Source organism: Ctenopharyngodon idella, chromosome 9 (assembly GCF_019924925.1).
Source record: "Ctenopharyngodon idella isolate HZGC_01 chromosome 9, HZGC01, whole genome shotgun sequence".
Classification (NCBI taxonomy): Eukaryota; Metazoa; Chordata; class Actinopteri; order Cypriniformes; family Xenocyprididae; genus Ctenopharyngodon; species Ctenopharyngodon idella.
In genome coordinates this window covers 14,576,909-14,598,591 of record NC_067228.1, presented here as the reverse complement: position 1 = coordinate 14,598,591, position 21,683 = coordinate 14,576,909, and the positions used below count along the sequence as shown (strand labels likewise).

The 21,683-nt window shown below is 38.9% G+C and overlaps 1 protein-coding gene across 12 annotated transcripts in view; it reads left to right on the top strand.

Moving 5' to 3' along the window:
• The first annotated feature begins 5,756 nt into the window (after positions 1-5,756).
• Positions 5,757-21,683, top strand: part of stxbp5l (syntaxin binding protein 5L) — a 149,163-nt gene continuing 133,236 nt past the window's right edge. For 6 of the 12 annotated variants that reach the window (XM_051906192.1, XM_051906191.1, XM_051906190.1 and 3 more), the window contains exon 1: positions 5,759-6,645. In XM_051906192.1, coding sequence (XP_051762152.1) covers positions 6,478-6,645 — 168 coding nt within the window. In that variant the 5' untranslated portion in view covers positions 5,759-6,477. Of the gene's footprint in view, positions 6,646-21,683 lie in introns of all 12 variants that reach the window. The other 6 variants (XM_051906185.1, XM_051906184.1, XM_051906187.1 and 3 more) reach the window with 2 other exon arrangements.

Sequence of the window (21,683 nt, the reverse complement as noted above, 5' to 3'; positions counted from 1 at the left end):
CGCTGATGGGGTGGGAATTGGGGTGGACCATCATGCTTATGTTTTAGGGGTCATTCTTATGTTTGTTTGTTTTTTTTAAATCGTTCGTTTCCGTATGAATCACATTGTACAAACTTACAAAATCGCCACATCATAAAATAGTTATGTTTCCTCTTGAGATTGGGTTGGTTTGCCAATCTGTTGATAAAAGTTGGTTGATAATGAAAAAGCTAAGCTGTTTTTTATGAATACAGCTGAACTACTGTCACTATACAGAAAATGTAGTTGAGATAATATATGAGGGGGAGAGGAGACAGGCCATTTGTATAAATATAAATACACCGATCAGGCATAACATTATGACCACCTTCCTAATACCTTCCTTTTGCTGCCAAAACAGCCCTGACCCGTCGAGGCATGGACTCCACTAGACCCCTGAAGGTGTGCTGTGGTATCTGGCACCAAGATGTTAGCAGCAGATCCTTTAAGTCCTGTAAGGTGCGAGGTGGGGATCCATGGATCAGACTTGTTTGTTCAGCACATCCCACAGATGCTCGATTGGATTGAGATCTGGGGAATTTGGAGGCCAAGTCAACACCTCAAACTCGTTGTTGTGCTCCTCAAACCATTCCTGAACCATTTTTGCTTTGTGGCAGGGCGCATTATCCGTTTCCATGAAAGGGTGTACATGGTCTGCTACAATGCTTAGGTAGGTGTTACGTGTCAAAGTAACATCCACATGGATGGCAGGACCCAACGTTTCCCAGCAGAACATTGCCCAAAGCATCACACTGCCTCCACTGGCTTGCCTTCTTCCTATTGTTCATCCTGGTGCCATGTGTTCCCCAGGTAAGGGATGCACATGCACCCGGCCATCCACGTGATGTAAAAGAAAATGTGATTTATCAGACCAGGCCACCTTCTTCCATTGCTCCGTGGTCCAGTTCTGATGCTCACGTGCCCACTGTTGGCACTTTTGGCGGTGGACAGGGGTCAGCCTGGGCACCTTGATTAGTCTGCGGCTATGCAGCCCCATACGCGACAAACTGCGATGCACTGTGTATTCTGACACCTTTCTATCAGAACCAGCATCAACTTCTTGAGCAATTTGAGCTACAGTAGCTCGTCTGTTAGATCTGACCACATGAGCCAGCCTTCGTTCCCCATGCATCAATGAGCCGGTTCACCACTGTTCCTTCCTTGAACCACTTTTGATAGATACTGACCACTGCAGACCGGGAACACCCCACAAGAGCTGCAGTTTTGGAGATGCTCTGACCCAGTAGTCTAGCCATCACAATTTGGCCCTTGTCAAACTTGCTCAAATCCTTACGCTTGCCCATTTTTCCTGCTTCTAACACATCAACTTTGAGGACAAAATGTTCACTTGCTGCCTAATATATCCCACCCACTAACAGGTGCCGTGATAAAGAGATAATCAGTGTTGTTCACTTCACCTGTCAGTGGTCATAATATTATGCCTGATCGGTACAGTTGACAATGTAATGCTCAAAATGACGGCTGTAGATTGCTGATTTAGTTGCTGATTTGTGACAAACAGTTTTAGTCGATCCTAGTCTTTCCACAGTCAAGTAAATAGGAGCTCTACTCGTATGTGTATTAGCTACATAGAAAATATCTGCCTGGAGGTGTTGCCAAGATGGGCGCTGACGGGACTGTCAAACAAATATAATAGAGACTGTTTTATTGTGAATGAAGTGTTCAGTACAGTCTAAACAAACCCTGATTTTCGCTTGCTTGCAACGTAGTGTATATGTTTTATCTAGAACAGCTTACAGAACAACAATTTTATGTACAGTCCTCCCTGGAGGCATATGGCGTAAAGTGCCTTTCTCAGGGGCATGGCTATGACAAGTATCTCAGTATACAGTATCTCACAGAAGTGAGTACACCCCTCACATTTTTGTAAATATTTTATTATAAATAACTCTCAAAATAACTCAACACACAGCCATTAATGTCCGCTGGCCACAAAAGTGCACAGCAAAATCCCCAGAGTTAAATCAACTCTGCTCAGATTACATATGGTCCCTCTCTACATAGTGTTAAAGTAACACTGAAACAGAGTTAAAGTTAATGAGATAAATAAGTGATTAATTAAGTTATGATTGAGCATTAGTGATGAACACCTGCTGTTAACAAGCAGAATCTCTGAAGAGAAATACAATAACTACAAATGACTTCCAGCCACAGCCTTAGATGAAATCAACTGAAGATAAAAGACATTAAATCTCTGATTAAACAACTCCACAAACAGCATATTATCTCATTAACTTTAACTCTGCTTCAGTGTTATTTTAACTCTATGTAGAGAGGGACCATATGTTCTCTGAGCAGAGTTGATTTAACTCTGAGGATTTTGCTGTGTGAGTACACCCCTAAGTGAAAATGTCCAAATTGGGCCAAATTAGCCATTTTCTTTCCCCGGTGTCATGTGACTCGTTAGTGTTACAAGGTCTCAGGTGTGAATGGGGAGCAGGTGTGTTAAATTTGGTGTTATCGCTCTCACTCTCTCATACTGGTCACTGGAAGTTCAACATGGCACCTCATGGCAAAGAACTCTCTGAGGATCTGAAAAAAAGAATTGTTGCTCTACATAAAGATGGCGTAGGCTATAAGAAGATTGCCAAGACCCTGAAACTGAGCTGCAGCATGGTGGCCAAGACCATACAGCGGTTTAACAGGACAGGTTCCACTCAGAACAGGCCTCGCCATGGTCGATCAAAGAAGTTGAGTGCACGTGCTCAGCGTCATATCCAGAAGTTGTGTTTGGAAAATAGCACTGGGGAGCTACAGTTCATTGAGGGAACCATGAATGAGCAGAGCATGATCCCCTCCCTTTGGAGACTGGGCCGCAGGGCAGTATTTCAACATGATAATGACCCCAAATACACCTCCAAGACGACCACTGCCTTGCTAAAGAAGCTGAGGGAAAAGGTGATGGACTGGCCAAGCATGTCTCCAGACCTAAACCCTATTGAGCATCTGTGGGGCATCCTCAAACGGAGGGTGGAGGAGCGCAAGGTCTCTAGCATCCACCATCTCCGTGATGTCGTCATGGAGGAGTGGAAGAGGACTCCAGTGGCAACCTGTAAAGCTCTGGTGAACTCCATGCCCAAGAGGGTTAAGGCAGTGCTGGAAAATAATGGTGGCCACACAAAATATTGACACTTTGGGCCCAATTTGGACATTTTCACTTAGGGGTGTACTCACTTTTGTGGCCAGTGGTTTAGACATTAATGGCTGTGTGTTGAGTTATTTTGAGTTACAGCAAATTTACACTGTTATACAAGCTGTACGCTCACTACTTTACATTGCAGCAAAGTGTCATTTCTTCAGTGTTGTCACATGAAAAGATATAATAAAATATTTACAAAAATGTGAGGGGTGTACTCACTTCTGTGAGATACTGTATGTCACTTCTACCTGGGATCAAATCTATAACATTTATTCTGGCAGATTGCAATTTTAACGCCTTTCCTTTTTTAGTGTTTTTCATACATAATTTTGAATTTGTGAATAAATATCCACCGCTTTATTTGCTAATGGTCTGCCACATCATACTTTAATCAGTGTAATGCCCAGTTAAAACTCCCCAACTGCATTGCACTATGGGATACCTGACATGTTCATGTTCCCTAATCCATGTCTGCAGGTTCGAGCAGGAAGATTAACGCAGTGGCCCCATTGTGCAGCACACTCCCCATGCCGTTGTCTTGGCAGCTGCGTTATCTTGGATGCTGTTTACCCTGAGGGAGCGATGAAGAGGATTATTTTGCTTTTTTCTCACTCCCAAATCCTCTCAACAAAGGGATTTCTTCTGTAATACATCCACCAAGCAGCAGAGGGAGAAGGCCCCTACTGAGTTCTTTTAGCAACACAACCATGTGTGCCTCGGTCGTGATAGGCCACGTAATAATATAACTATAAGTCCATGTGGTGATGTTTGTCAAGCGACAAGCTGCTTTAGCACGAGAAACCGGAATGATTTAATCCTTTAGAAGAATAACCATAAACATTTTGGCTACAAATGTTTTATTTATATCTCTCACCATTAAAGTTCAGACTCTGATTCTATCCTTTTGACAATCATAGATAATCTTGTCTGGGGTATGTGCCAATAAAGAGGCCTTGGCATTCATGATGAATAGTATATTTAATGAAGAGATTTTAAAAAGCAATTACATGTGGCAGCCTACTGAGCTTCAAGCCTGTTAATTGGGGGAGCTTGAGCCTGATCTATAATTTTATAACCTATAAACAGTCAAAGCAATAGATAACTGAAAATGTCAGGATAAAAATGCTAGAAAGCATAACGTTTGTACCCTATAATCACGATAATTGCGAACTCCCCTCTTTAGTTAGTCTTTTTCCCTGTTGAGATATGGTGAGATGAGCGAAAGCGGGTGCAGTGTTTCTGATTATAGGCACCCTGTTCTTTCAGGAACTTACAAAATATCAAAATACACTGAAATTATTTTAGTACACAATATGATATTTGAGGCACCTAAAAAGATTATATAATGTGTTTATGTGTATGTGTGTGTGAACAAATGCTGTAAAAAGATTTTTATTTTTTTTTTTTTTTAAATGCACTGGATATTTTTATCAGTTAACTTATTTTCACTAAATTAAATCAATATTTGGTGTGACTAGCATCCTTCTAGCTACACTTGCACATTACATAACATCCAAAAGAGCAGAATATATAGAAAGCAAAGACATTTTATATTATTATAAATTAAATAATGTGTATATTAAGTATCTATATATTAAACTTTAACATGGCATTAGTATATGCCTGCTATCTTTGCAGAGCTGTTGACTGCTTGTCTTAATCTTCAGTGTATTCTGTTCTTTTGAATATAGTCTATTCAGATGTTAGATGTCTATAAAACACAATCAACAAATGAAGCAAATAAAAAAAAAGTTTTAGATTTATTATAGCTTCTTTTCTTTCCTTTCTTCTTTTCTTTTCATCTAATCATAAGATTCCGAATAAAATTCACAGGAGCATCATGAGCATCAAAATCTCTGGAGCAGGTATCAACAACATGAGCAGATTTCAGGGGAAAAGACTCAATGGAATAAACCGTGCCGATGGGAGAGATGATGTAAGCGCTTATGTAATCTGCATCTGCGAGATGCACATCACAGCGCCCCCTCGAGGCCACCGCTGCCTATCAGAGGACACTATGGACAGGATGGATAGAGTGTGGCTATAACCAGAGAACAATAATGCAGCCACTACTTCGCTTGTGAGGTGTCTCCTCGAGTTTGGTGTAGCATTTCTTTTTTTTTTTTTTTTTTTTTTTGTAAAATAATATATTTTTAAGCGAATATTAATGTTTTTCAGTTGTTTTTAGGCTAGTCATTTAACAATGAAAGACTAAACTGCACCTCTGAATTTAAATTAACTCAGCAACTGCCAGCAGCTCTGCAGGACATTCAGGTGTATATACCGATGCCAAATTCGATGCCAACATAATGTAATGGACGTTTGTGGTCCTCTGTGTTTTAAATTTCTGAAATGTTTCCATTTCAGTTTAATTTAATGCGCTTTATTGGCTTGAAAAATAGAAGTTTGGTTTGGTGCATTAAAAGTAATATTAAGTTTAATAAAAATTGTGCAAATAATCAAATTACTATTTCATTGTTTGTGGTTTCTGAAGCACATGGTCCAATCGTTGCTGCTGAAAGGCGGGGATTACAGTAAGGCCGTGGCACATGGTCCAATTAGAACAGAGAGGGGTGTGGCTTTCTTTCGCTCAATCTTTCAGCACCTTGGACAGCAGCTCGCACTCGACTGCGGGAGAGATTCTGGGTTCGGGTCGAGGTTACTCGCCTCCTCTCTTCCCAAATAACTTAGAAGAAAGAAATAGAGAAGCGGATTTCACACAAAACCTTCTAAGCCGTGAAATTTCCTGTCTTTTCCAGGCAGTTTGTAATCCATTTTCGACGTTGGCTCGTCGCTAAACGCGGCTTCTCTGCGGCGTGTCTCCTCTGCGTCTGGGATCTCAAACAAAACGTTTAGCGTGAGTTTTGGCGTGTACAGATATTGAGTCTCGAAAAAATACGACGAGTAACATTCATTTTCACCAAAGTGAATTGTACTTTAATATGTTTCTGACATGGCTTCTGAGAATGTTGGTTAGTTGGATGCGATACCGTCCTGCGTAAGTGCCATGAAGTTTCTTGGTTCTTCTCCAGCCTGGTTCAGGCTTTAATGCGCACTGAACCTCTCTTCGCCGTTCTCCCCAATTCATCATCTACTCTTTTTGTTATCATAAGCCTTATTTTGGAAAATGAGGTTCTTCTGCGACTTTCTGTGCACATAAAATCCTGAAAGGAAGAAGAAACGAGGAGTCTGAATTCGTGCTGTGAAGCCGCGTCATCTCCTATGCCGTTTTAAGCGTCTCGACGGCACGTTTTGAGATTTTCCAAGAGAAACGTTGAAGTGTAAACACAAGGATAAAGATGAAGAAGTTCCGGAAGGTTTTGGACGGGTTGACCACTTCTTCGCCTGTGAATCCAGGTGGATCTCCCGCGTGCGGCAGTGCAGCTGGGACCCCCAGTGCGGCACCAACACCGCGCGAGATAGAGATCCAGGAAACGCTGATGTCTGAGCACTTCCAGATCTGTAAGGTGGGTGCCCCTATCTAGCTTGTCGCAAAGGGCTCGTCTGTCATTGCAGTAGAGATGTGCAGCCAGTTTTGGCCAAAAGGCCTGTGCTAATCAATGCAGCTGTTGGGAGAACTGTTATTGATAGAGCAACAATAGAAATTGCAGTGCACCAGCAGCAGACACAATTTACATTGAGACATACTCTAGTGCACAGGCATAGTAAACCACACATTGTACTAATGACGCAAACGTTAAAAGGATATTTCACCCAAAAATGAAAATCCTGTTGTCATTTACTCAACCTCATGTCATTCCAACCCTGTATGACTTTATTTCTTCAGTGGAACATAAAAGAAGTTATTTTGATAAATGTCTGTGTTTTTGTTCATACAGTGGAAGTCAATGGTAGCCAAAACGGTTTGGTTACCAACATTCTTCAAATCTTTTATCTTTTTTGTGTTCCTCTGACAAAGTTATACAGGTTTGGAACAACATGCTGATGAGTTGGCTAAATGATGACAAAATTAATTTTTTACGAACTGTCCCTTTAAGTTCCCAGCCCTAACAGTTTTTTTTCAGTTGTAAACAGCAGTTAACAGCTCAAAACAAACAGGCAGGTGGTGAGATACTGAAGGCTCTCAGTCCCAAAAAATGGAGCCAGAACCTTTAGTGTTCACATTTACACTATAGTGTTGGCTCCCTCAAACTTTGAAAAGACTCAACCACTGCTGCTAGTCCAGTCCCCAACCTTTTACATCAGTATCTATCTATCTATCTATCTATCTAGATGCTCAGGGTTGAGATGTTGAAGATTTCTTGGGACTCTATCATCTCCGCAGTGAAGAAGTCAAGTGATAGGGAATCGATGACATAACCGAGGTGTCTTCGCTTAGGCTACATAAAAAGTGAGAGAGCCTGCCGTAGTCTCCGGGCTTGTGTGGTTTTTCCTGAAGCTATTTTTAGATTTTTTTAGGGCCTAACGGAGCCGGTCGGGATGGCGGAAGCTGACTGCAGCGATTCTGCCTCCACTTGAATCGGTTCGGTTCGAGCTTGAAATTTGGAGTAAATAATTCTTTGTAGAGCGATAGAGGACGGACGTGTGCTGTTCTCCAACATAGCAAATTAGACAGCGGAAAAGCGGTAAGAGAGAACGAACGATAGTAGTTCCGTTTGAATGGAAGTGCAGGAATGTATCACGTGCAGAAATCACACTTTATGAAGCTGCTTGTAAAATATTCCCACCGCAGCACATTCATTCACTGCCGACCGGCACACGCCTCGTTCTCACCATGTATAGTGATGGGACCGCGGTGTTGCTGTGCTCTCCCCGGGGAATATACGGTGAGAGACTCGGGCTACAGACCCAGCATCCCCGAGTGGTTTTTCGTTTTCATTTATTCCTTTAGTTGGCGCTTATGTCCGAAGATACTTGCAAACGATTCGCAACATGTAGAATCTTAACAGACTGGATATATAAGAAATAATCACTTGCTAAATAAATAAGGTAAACCATCAGATACTGTCATGTAGTTCCACACAGAGGTAGAACATGGTACATTGTTATTACTATATGCAGTGCCGTTTTTTTCTTCTAACTTTTGAATATAGCTACCTGTGTTGTAATTTAAGATTAAGCAGGTCTATTTCAACAACAACAACAACAATAATAATAATAATAATAATAAATTTGTATTAGAGTTTCAGAAACATGCCTTGGTGAAGCACGTGCACTTAAACTGTAGGCCTATTAATAATGTATAAACTAATTTGAAAGACAATGAATAGGATGGAAATAAAACTTTTTATGCGTTTTGGCCATTCATTTACATGACAATGGCATTTTGGGGGCCTCAAAATGCAAACTTTTAAAAACAAGATTCAAAGTGCAAGTTTTTGAAAACGATACTGGTATTGTCTCTGTGTAAACTACAAAAACGCGAAAACAGTGACGTTATGCGCATGCCTATTATGTGTTCAGTCTATAGACTTGAAGTGTTTCTTTACAAAGTGACATCGCCCACTACTGGCTTGGCATGCATAATACTGTGTTTTTAGTTGTTTTTCATGGATCCATGTGAACGGGGATCGGTTTGACAACGTTGCCGTCTGTACACGAAAAATGCAAAGGAAAAACGTTTCCATTTTTAGTAGGATACATAGATGTCCTGTAAACGTACCCTGACTCACAGTTTGCACCCTCCTAGAGTACACTTCATAAAGCCGTGTGTCCGCCAAAGCATTTTTAGCCAGCTGAAAATGCCAGCTCTCTTCTGAAAACACTTTGCTGTGGGTGCTTGAGAGCTCTTTGGCAACCCAGCATTTTTTTTTTTTTTCAGTTGAGTTGTGCTATATGTACGAAATATCAGTAGAAGTGTTACTAGTAGGGCTGGGTATTGACACAAATTTCAAAATTCAATTTGATTTCGATTCACAAGCTTGCAATTCGATTCGATTTCAATTAAATTCGGTTAGATTCAATATCGATTATTTTGAATATATATAAGCAACAGTACATGGCAAATTACATGGAACAAAAAATCTCTCAACTAATGCTGTAAACAATACATGGGAATCAGTTCTACATTACTATAATATTGAAGGTTAAAATTAACTGATTTGTATACAAACACTTAAATTAGTGGAAGTTAAGGAAGTTTTTATAATAATAAAGTTAAAATACTAACTTTACAATTATGTAATTATGGTCACTGAATATGGTTTCTGAGGTAAATGTGACGTTACGTGCTTACAAGCTGTTTTATTGACGTCTTTCGCGTTTGAAACACTGATTGAGCTATTCCACGAGACAGGATACGGATTTCGGTAAGTTGTACTGTATCTTTGAACATACCTTTGGGTATTCATTCATGTTTATTTCGCGCTGTAACTGGTATTAAAGTGGAGGAGATGATCAGTTCACGCGCACTTAATACGGGTAATAATTTGAAATCTGTTTCATATCAAAAGTAACAAACACAAAGCTTATTGCCATTTATTAGATGGGAAGAGCGCTACAATGTTCTATTCATTCATCAACTGAAACTAGACTAACTAGACTAATCGATTCTTGGGACTTAAGAATCGATATCGGTTCGTAAAAATGAGAATCAATTAAAATCGAGAAATCGATATTTTTTACCCTAGCCCTAGTTTCTAGTATCTGATTTCCCAGAGAGTTTGTTTCTGAATATAAAAAAGTCAATACAATGTAAAGTATTTGCTCTGGCTTTTGTTTTCAATGATTTTGTTCTGGTGTTGTCCTTGTTTTTGTCGCTTGTTGCCTTTGTCCCAGCGGGATTTAGTGGTTGGTATTTGGTATTTGACCCGCCCCTCCTCCACTGTGATTGGATGGCTGGGTAAAGATTACAGTGATAAGCACTACATTTTACCCAAAGTTGAACATTTTTCAACTCTCTTCGACCAGAAAAAAATGCAGAGTACTGAACGCTCAGTGTGAACTAAACACTCACACTCGTCAGAAATGTGGCACTCCCATTGAAAACAATTGGAAAATTACTCTAGCTTCGGGAAAAAAATCCACTTTGGTGGACACTAAATGGCCTAAATTTCCTAAATGTCCACCACTAAATAAAAAACAGACAAACAAACAAGTTATTTGTTATTTTTAAAGGGGTTTGTCTGAGAACCTTCCTAAGAATCGAACATTGTCTGAAATGTCTCTTTTCATTCAATAAACGCACAGTTAACAAAAGTAAACTTCAAATCTTCATGATACGACCTCTTTAATTAAAATGAAATTTGAACTATACAAGCAGAGATAATCAATGGTGAATTGTACATGTTAATCTTCTGTAGACAAGTATAAAGGATCTGCCTCATGGTCTGTCGAGGGATGGGTTCTTTGGGATGTTGTCAGAGACAGTGCTCTGGAGACTCAGATCTGAAATAGACTGCCGAACACCCTCTCATGTGCTCAAGAACACACTGTGACACCCATTTCTGGTTTTGATCACTCAACTGAATCATGAGCTTTGACAACAACTCCCGTCAAGGGCTGTCATGTTTCATGTGTGGTAGAATGTAGATCTCTCTCTCTCTCATTCTCTCTGTTCTGTATACTCCAGGATGGATCTGGCATGCACACAGTAATAATAGGGTCAAAGGCATAGAGAAAAAATAGAAACAAATGTGAATGTGTATGTAACATCATAATGGAGGGTAAGAACTTATATTTTTAAGCCAGTCAGCAATCAGTTTTTGCTTTTGCAAATGTCAAAAAACAAGATAGATACTGTGTTTTGAATCTGTTAGTGCTCTGTCAACACTGTTGGCCTCCTCTTCAGTGCTCTGAGACCGCAGTGGCAGCACAGCCTGTGCTCTAGAGCAGCCCGCTCTGTCTGCATGTATCCTCATCTCTCAACAGGAAAGCTGTGCTCACTCGACCAAAGGGAAACAAGTATGAATTGTATTGTACAGTCTCTACTGTAGATAGATTTTTTCATCATCAACACTGTTGATAGATTCAGCAGAGTGAATTCATCTATCCTAGGAATGCGCAAAACTTGTTGAAGAGTATAACGTTTTTAAAACATTGCTGTGTCCAAACAATGGCAAACAAATGGTAGAGTGGAAGCTTGTTTTGTTGTTTTTGTTTTATTGACTTTTTGGATTCACTATTTTTTTCTTTGTTTAAGGGGGGGTATCACACACAGTTTCTGCCAATCTCATGTTAATCTTGAGTACATCTAGAGTAACAATGCATCCTTCATATCTCCGAAAAGTCTTTAGTTTTATCATATTTATAAAAGATAGATACGCTAAACCGAGTCTTTCCGAAAAAAGCTGAACTCCTAGAGGCGTGCCTGCCGTCAGTGCCGTGGGCGGAGCTAAAAAGTCACGAGCGCACGCAGCTTTTGTGTAGAGATCGTCTGCTAGCTGCGACATCATAATAAATAAAAAGGGAACAAAAACGTTTGTGTTGTTTACATTATATGCACTTGCGTGCCGATTGCCAACAAAATACAGACATCTGATGCAGCTTTACTCACCACCCGCGATCTGCAAATCCAGCGTTGAACTGGGACTTGTTTACAAAGTATTCGTCACCGAAATCCCGGGAACAAACAAACATACGTGCACAACTCCGTTGCTCCACCCGGAAAAACAAACTTCATCCACATTTCCCTTGACGCTGGGTTCTTTGGGAAGCTGAAAAAGGTCATCTTTCCCTCACAACCAAAAACACTCCTTCGGTGACAGGAGCTGCGTCTCATTTCGAAGGGCTGTGTCCTTCAGAGATCGCATTTGAAGGCTGAATACTTTATCAAGGATGTCATATTTAAGAAAAGTAACCGTAATAAAAGGTGAGGTGTAAAATAATGTAATTTCTTTCTTACGTTGCAATCTAACGGTTATTTTTCTTAAATAAGACTGCCTTGATGACTTGATGACACCCCCCCAAAAAAAAAACTATATTTAAAAAATATCGTTTTAAATATAGTAGTAGAAATCAGTTTTTAATTGTAATAATATTTCTCAGTGTTACTGATTTTACTGTATTTTTTATCAAATAAATACAGCCTTGGTAAGAATAAAAGACTTGCAAAAAAACGAACAAACAAACAAACAACTTTTTAATGGTAGTATTATGCATCTTTAATAATCATCTATTGTATCTCGAAGATCCTCATCCTCACAGTATATTTTCTCAACTCAGAGGTTCTGGACACCCAGATTGGTCCTCTGTCTTTGAGAGGAATGACATCTAAAGATGTGTATTGAAGTGACATGTAGCTAGTGACAGGCCGGGACACACCAAGCTGACGGTCGGCCTTAGTTTTTTTCGGTGTGTTCCACACCATTGGCTCTAGTTGGACAGCGTCTGGGTTTTTTAGGCCGTTTCATCATGTGGAATCGGTGTCGGGCAGACAGAAGGCTGTTATAATTTTACTTCATATTACCTGAGCATTCGAATGCACAAATATTTTCCATGCCGACTAGAAATAATGAAGAAAGTGCTCAGCATGATTGATATTCGAAATGGTAAGCAAGTGCTGCTTTTTTATGGTTTGTATATCTGCAGTCCTAGTTTCTGTTTTTCTTTTTGAATGATGAAAATAGACTATTGATACCTGCTGATATAGACCGATATTTACTTACAAGCAGGCGCAGAACACACATGCTAGTTTAGTTTCCTTGGTTGTTAATTAGCCTATTTCTACGCACCTGTTTCTGTTCAGCTGATTACTCTCCTTTGTATTTAAGCCCTCAATTTCCTTTGTTTCATGGTCTGGTATTATTTATGTTATGCATGGTTATTTCCTGAGCTTCTTCCCTGTGATTTTACTATGTGTTCCTAGTGGAATTTACTATTAAAGACTCCTTTTGTTATCCTTTGTGATCGTGCGCTTACTACAGCCTACACAGCACCTGACACCCTTACTTCTTTCTGTTTATCTCTTTTTATTTTTACATCTGCTCAACTTGATTGATTTCTTTTTTGAACCTTGTTGTTATTTCTTTCCATCATTCAAACTCTGTGTCGTCTCTCCACTGACTGAGCAAGGCTAAGGTAGTTAATACTCTAAACAGCTCTGTGCTTGTAATCACCCATAAATGAATAGCCCTATTCAGTCAATCTATATCCTCTAAACCTTTTTCCACTTCACTTCTCTGATGCCCCTTCATTTTCTCTTGTTGTAATTGAGTGACTCGCACAAAAGAGAAAGTGGAAGGACAATTCTTTTGTGTGTTTCTGTGTATTTATGTGTACTTACGATTTTAAGAACTTAAAAAAATACTGCTAGTTGCTATTAAACAAAATGATAAGCCGACATGATGTATTTAATTCAAATTTGTTAAGCTGTTAAATTTTCAGAATTTTTCTATGGAAGCCTGTTGCCACCTCAGAGTAAAACTTAAAAAAAAAATAATTGTATGATAAATTGTAATAATAATAATAATGTCACATTAAAAATTATGTATTATTATGTTTTTAATATAAAAATAAAGCCATATTGTGAGATATAAAGCCAAAATTAAAAGAAATTGTCATGCTGTTATATACAAGTCACAACTGGAAGATAAAAATAAGTCAAATTGCGAGATATAAAAACACATTCTGAGATATAAAGATGGAGTTTGCCAAAAATTATGTTGCAATTATGAGAAATAAATTTGCAAGTGTGAGATAAAAAGTAGCAGAGGCATAAACAGATTTCCTAGATTTCTGACAGGCTTCTGATAGACAACTGTGCGCTTTATTTGTCATTCTTTTCAGGCTTGATAACCGTAACGTATATTGATAGTGAAAGTGAAAGAGACAAACGTAACGTCTGGCTAGAATTGTTGGATTTCTTCAAACAGCATCCAATGCTCAATTAAGAAGTTGTTGCCTCACCTCCATGTCAACCTCACTGCCAACATTCATCAATATTTGTTTCAAGTCAATGATGATATCACCCTTGACAGATGCGTTCATTTGTGATTGGCATCCTTCCATAGCGTCCCTTTCCAATGACTTCAGCATTGAACAGTCTCCCTCTCTGGATAGGCGAGTGATAGCTGATATGTCTGTAGACAGAAATTCAGTTAGGCACGTGCACATGCACGCTCAAGTACACAATGGCTTGTAAGCTCAGTAATTGCATTCTAACTCTCGCTCTTAGCGCAGCTTGAAGCCCGCAGCATAAACAGCAGCAGGGTTCAAACAAGCTGCGCCCACACATTCCGTTCAAGTGACGTTTAGATAGATATTATGCACATACACCAGCTCTAACAAAGACTAGATGGGCAGATGGATGAATTAACAGTCTTGTTGTCATTCAAGGGACAAGTACTCTCAATTAACCTTCAGGTTGTACTGTGTTTGTTTCCAATCTCTTGGTACTTTGGACTGGATTTTGACTGATCGTTTTGTTTCTGTCATATTCTGTTGTGTGTGTGCAGGATGATGGTCTGATTTGTAATTGATTGGTGACAGAACTGCTTTTAAAGTGGGCTGTTTGCCCTCATGTGGCTTCACCGGGGCGATGACACACTTATTGACCCAATAAAAAAGCCTCATTTCTCTTATCTGGTATCAACCCCCCTCCCTCCCACTACTTGCTTCTTTCTGTCTTCCTCCCTTTCACTCAATTGTTTTAATGTTATTTGTTGTAGTTAAGGCTGATTGAACCAGATTTCTGATAGGGAATGGTTAGAATCCTGCTCTGTTTGTTTTATTCTTTCCTTATTTGTAGTTAGCTTCCTCATTTCAAAGTAAATTATTTTCTTTAAATGGTGGTGTTATGGCTTATTGGGGCAGTCATGGCCTAATGGTTAGGGAGTCAGACTGGTAACCCGAAGGTTGCGAGTGCGATTCACAATACCGGTCTGGTAACCCGAAGGTTGCGAGTGCGATTCACAATACCGGTAGGAAAATATAGGTAGGGAAGTGAATCAACAGTGCTCTCTTCCCCCCTCAATGCCCACAACTGAGTTTCCTTCGAGCAAGGTACCTAACCCCCAATCACTCCCTGGGCACCGCAGCAAAAATGGCTGCCCACTGCTGGGTGTGTGTTAACGGTTTGCAATGTGTGTGTTCATTATCCACTGCTTCTAATGAGTGTGTGCACTAACTTGAATTAAATGCAAAGGAGAAAATTCTGAGTATGGGTTACCATACTTGGCCTTCACGTTATGTCACTTTTTGATGCGTGTCAGGTTTTGCCTACATTATGGGGATCAGATGAATATTTAAGGACTGAGCCAATGTAGGCAAAAAAAAAAAAAGAAAGAAAAAAATGGCCTTAAAAATACATTTCCTCAAGTCACTTTGTTTATATTGTATATTTAGCATTTGAAATATATATCAAATGCCATATGGCATTTGATGTATATATCAAATGCTAAATATACAATATAAACAAAGGAGCAAAATGTATTTTTAAGGCCTTTTTTTTGCCTACATTGGCTCAGTCCTTAATTATTCATCTGATATATATATATATATATATATATATATAATGTGTGTGTGTGTGTGTGTCATTTATTTATTTTGTCGTATGAGAATGCTTAAAATCTGTCTGGGTTTCTTCCTCCTCTCATTCTTTAACTATTTTCCTTGTCTCTTTCTTTCCTTTCTTTTATTCAGATTTATTTTTTGACATTCTCTAACCCTATGGATTTATTCTGAGTCAGATTGCATTCCTAGTTCATTTTTGTCTTTGGAAGATTATTATTCTTGACAGAACCATAACAAGCTTTTAGTGTATGTGTGTGCCACATATTTATGTGTGTGTCCATACTTGCTACCTACAATCAGAAAAAGAGTTTTTGTAAGTTTGTTTAATGTTTTTTGTTAACCAAAGGAACTTACAGTAGACTTATTACAGACATGGTCCTGCTTGAGCAACCTGAGGTTAAGTGATTTTCTGAAGGGGCAATCCCCACTACTGTCTCTCTCCAGTCACCAAATAACACATCTTTGAAAGAGCAACCTCTGAGCAATAAATCTATCCTCTGGGATCCCAGGGATTAAACCTTAGACCCCAGAATGAAACAACAGTGTCCTACACCTACACTAGTCTCAGCCTCAGACGGATTACCCACAAAACATTCATGAACAAGCTGATGTCACAAAAAAGAGCTTTCTAAATTTGGCAGTATGAATTAGAATTTTGCTAAAGTTGTCACTGAGTATTTGAAAGATAAGGATTTTGAGGCAGTTAGTAGTGAGTGAATCAGATTACTTTGCAGAGTTATTTACATTTACATTTATTCATTTAGCAGATGCTTAATCAAAACGACTTGCAAATGAGGAGTGCGACATAAGCAATTAATTCTACGGAGACAGTAAAATGAGATGTGAGCACCAAAGGTGCTCAGAAAAAAATATTTTATTTTATTTTATATGTAAGTGCACTTTTTATTTTTTAATTTTATATACATTATTAGAGTAAGTGCACTAATAATTGTAGAATAAAGTGCTCTGTAACAATTTTCTTGTAATAAGTTACTTTAAAGGGATAGTTCACCCAAAAATGAAAATTATCCCATGATTTACTCACCCTTAAGCCATGTGTATATGGCTATTTTCTTTCAGACGAACACAATTGGTATATTAAAAAATATCCTTGCTCTTCCAAGCTTTATAATGGTAGTGAAGGGGGCGTGAGATTTTGAAGCCCAAAAAAGTGCATCCATCCATCATAAAAGTAATTAATACGGCTCCAGAGGGTTAATAAAAGTCTTCTGAAGTGAAAACTATAGGTTTTTGTAAGAAAAATATCCATATTTAAAACTTTATAAACTATAATAACTAGCTTCTGGCAGACGGCCATATGATTAAGTACAGCAGTACTTCAATGTTATTTTATGGCTACGTTCACACTGTCATTTTTTGGGATTGACAATCACTTTTACTTAAAGGTGTGAGTCTCGAAATGAACTGTTCACATAGTAACTTACAGTAACATCTCAAATACTTTCTGTATGAACATGAAATGGGTGTCAAGCCCTTATTCTCTTACCAGTAACCATAGCAACAGTGACCAATGTAATATCAAAGATGGCGATGTCCTTAAAACTGAAAAGTCTTATCACTTTTGAACAAGGGTCCAATCAATCCACGAGTTCATCCATCAAATCTTCATTAACCGACAGCAGCTTTTATTAATTGGGTGGAGAGCAGACCAGTTGTGTGTAGAACAAAACTGACAGGATCAGCTCCAGTGGAGAACAGTGATTGGATCTAAAACCTTCAGATGACACACAGCTCATAGCTCATTTCTCGGTCGCTGTAAGTTACCGAAACTACACATGAAAACCCACAACACACAGTAGACCTGCATTTGTGCAGTGCTAAGCGGCTCTCTCACACTGTATGACTTGACAGACAAGTCAGTCTGGTTCCGTTCATATAGCGCAAGTTTTCTGAGAATGTGGTTGTGAGTCCTGAAAATTTGAAGGTGTGAGTCCAGTTATAGAATGCAGTTGTAACTGAACTGTGTGTGAATGTCACTGTATTACGGACTCAAATACAGAATTGACAACCGTAGTCTGTCGTTTTTTGTGAACAATTTCAAAATTGAGATTTGAAGTATGAATACAACCATCAATTTGGGCAGAAACCTTTTCTATGTCTCAGGCTTTAAAGGTTCAAAAGTTACTCAAAAGCTAAGTCTAGATGTTTCTTTTCTTGCTGAAGGACTAAGAGGAGCTCTAGCTTCATGCGTATATGAGTCATACATCACAAAGTGCCAATCTGGAAGCTTCTCTTCCTGAAGCATGTACGGATCATCAGTGGGATATTAAAGGCACAGAGCTTATCAGGGAACAGCAGTCGGAGTGTCTCCACCATATGTATCAGGCATCTCTTAGAGATTTGCTACATATGACCACAGAAGTTTATTGTAATGTGCAGAAAGCCATTTTTTTTCTTGTTTTAAATAATGGAATTTCAGAAATGAAAACGCTGCAGTTGAGAAAGAAGCTGGTATTGCGTGTTCATTTTTAAAATACCAAAACGATTGTTAATATAACAACAAATGTGTTTAAATTGTACATTATATTTCGTCGTGTTATATTCCACCACTTTTCATTCATATAGCACTGTAATGAAATATATCTTGATATTATTTTATTTCGTCCATCGGGAATTCATTGGATTATTGTGGTTCGCTATTGCTGTGATCTCATGTGAGTGACAGGATGTCCTGCCCACGCACCAAAAATCTGAGATGTCATTGCAAGTGGGAGAGGAAGTTATTTTGATTAAAGATTATGAGGGTACAAGAATTAAAAGAAAAATAATAATGCACAAATAAATCACTTAAAATAAATACTGCAATATTCATAAAAACAGGAATTGTCCATTTTGATTTCATGGTGACTTTAATGTACAGTATGTACTGTATGTATATATTAGGGCTGTAAAATTTATTTTCAGCAAATCATATGATTTAACCATTTAAGCATGATAATGTTACAAACTGCTCCGAGACTTGGGCTGAAGATCCAAATGCAGCTTTATTAGAACAATCCAGAATCATAATCCATATACCAAGCAAAAGGTAAAACACACAGGCAAACAATCCAACCGAGCAGAAAACACAGACAAAAAGGGTAATCCAGAAAACAGGCAGAGAATCAAAAGACCAAGACACAGGAAACCAGGGTAACACTCAGAAATGCAGTGTAACAACATACAAGACTTCACAACAAATGAGCGAATATTCAGGGCTTATATAGGCAGAGTTAACAAGGTAATGAGACACAGGTGGAAATAATGAAGCATAATGAGTCCAGGCAAAGGGTTATGGGAAATGCAGTCCATGGTGAGATAACAAAGATGGAAGGAGTACCCTCTGGTGGCTATTATAGGCACTCCAGCTGGTGCATGTAACAGATAAAATGCAAAAGAGAACTCAATTCGCTGTCTGTCACTATTATATTATATTATATTATATTATATTATAGGTCTGCTTTTCAAGACATTTATTATCAGTGATTGTCGAACCCATTTTGTCCGAATGAGCACCAAGGCTTAATGTGTGGCCGCACATGTACAGTAACCACTATATCATGCTCTGACATTCACATGTATATGATATTACAAACTATCAGTTTGTGTGTACAAAAGCCATCTACTATGTGTGCAGCATTAATAGTTTCCTCAATACATTTTTAATACACGCTGCATTAGTAATGATTTCAACAGACATTTATATAGATCGTCTTTTGCTTACACTGTGTTATATAGCATTGCAGCAACAGATCAATGCAGTGTCATATATATAAATAAATAAGTGTGTGTGTATGAGGAGAGGGTATTATATGAATGGAACTGATGCCGACAGTCCATCCAAGAATTTTTGGGAGAGCATATGACAAGACCTGTTGTTTTGCTAAAACGATAATGTGCAATGTGTGTGCGTGCTTGCGAGAGACACAGTGCGAGTGTGAGAGTGAGATCTGCAGTCTTAGGCACAGAGCGGAGCATGGGAGCGCTGGTTGTGTGGTCTATTTTTAGATTGGGGTCTAGACTCGCCCGCCCCTCTGAAAGAAAAGGCTGAGTGAATAAGCTAGAAAGAGAGTTCATTGTGTGTGTGTGTTGGAATATTTGTAGTGATGGAGAAAGAGTGGTTTGAAATGTAATTAGATAGAGATAGATAGAGCTAGAGGAAGAGAGAGGGAGCGAGAGACCCTTGCTTAGTGTTCTGGAGAGTTCTATAACATCAGTGCCTCCCAGGTCTCTTTACTGTATGTTGCTCTCCTCCTTCCTGTGCCTTCCCAATGCAGAATTAAACATGTTGTCGACTGCGAACCGAAAGCCAAAATTGAGGCGAAGGCCAGAGATTTAGAATGAGAAAGAAAGAGAGAGGAAAAAGAGGGGAAAAAAAGATCTTCTGGCCATGAAATATGAATGAGGCTTTAAAGATTGGGGCCAGTAGATGTATTTTTCATCCTCTCTCTGTACTATGTATATTTAATGGCAAATGACTCTCTTTGCAGCCCATATGGGGCCTGTATGCCCCTACACCTCCCTTTATGCATGGATACAGGGAGGTCCCAGGGGCTCCTCGTCTCCTTCCTGCCACAGGTCGCATCGCCCTGCTGGGACAGACAGGAGGTCAGCGCCCCCTTGTGTGTCAACCTCTTCTCCAGTCCATGATTAAAGGCTGCAGAGCTGCCAAACCCAGACCACCCGCCCCTATTCCAGCTGCGGGAGACGGGTTTATGTGTATGTGTGTGTGTGCGTGTGTGTGTGTGCGTGTGTTTGTGTGTGTTTGTGTGTGTGTGTGTGTGTGTGTGTCGCTCATTAAAGGAATAGCTGTTTTCAACCTAATGTCTGTGTACCACATCTGTGTCATGCTGTCAGTTACCACAGACAATGATTTTGACTTTTAGAGTGTATAAATAGATGGGAAATGTTTACAGTAGGAAATGGAAGCCTAGAAGGAGACCAGGAATGTGATATTTTGTTAAGGCTCCAATAAATTGTTGCCATATATACATACATACATACATATACATATACATACATACATACAGAACTGTGCAAAAGTGTGTCCACACTTGGGCATCATTTTTCAGGTAGCTTTGCAGGAAGGTTTCTTCAAGTGTCTTGGAGACACAGCCACAGTTCTTCTGGATTTAGTTTGTCTCAGTTTAATCTGTTTCTTCATGTAATCACAGACAGACTTGATGATTGTGAGATCAGATCACTGTGTGGAGCACCAGCTGTTGTCAGACTCCTTGTGTATTCAAAAATCTCACTGGATTATTAAAATTAATGGCAAAATGAATGTTTGGAAATGTGAACTGATATTTCCTACTGACACACTACAGCAAAATATATAAATAACTGGCTTAGGGGGGGGGGGGGTGAAAATACTGACGTGCCTAAGACTTTTGCACAGTATTGTATAAATACGTATATATATGTTTTTTTGTGCTGTAGCTTTTATCTGCACATTTTTTTGCATATTCAAATTACATTTAGACAGAATAAGTGAATTTAAGTCATCAGTAAATAATGACTTTGGTCTGTGCCTAACACAAACTATTTTATGGCTTCAGAAGACTTGAAATATAGCAGATGACTTGTCTGTACTACTTTTATGGTACTTCCATGATGCTTTATGGTACATTTTGGAGCTTGACAGAACCTGTTCTTTATAAGATTTTATTGTATTTAAATGAGAAGACTGGAAAAAAAACTTTTTGGGTGAGTAAATGACAGAATTTGTATTTTTGGATGAACCATCCCTTTAAAGGATTAAATGTTATGGTTATATGTTCATTACAGTGTGTTTCTATCATAAGTGTATTTACTATAAACACATTTTTTCATTTTTTTATTATTCATTATTATTATTTTTTTTTTCTTATGAACTGACTCTTATGAACTGACTCTGCCCTTCTTTACTAATATGAGCTGATAGAGAAAACCCATAAACACAATTTATCACTTACAGTAATTCCTATTAAAACGTTTACACAGAACAAGAAGCCACAATGCCATAGTTCAAAAAACATTGGGGCAGTATTAATGTAGCTGTAGAGATTTCCATTTTAATCATGGCGTCACATCAGTTACAAACAGAAGTACTGGT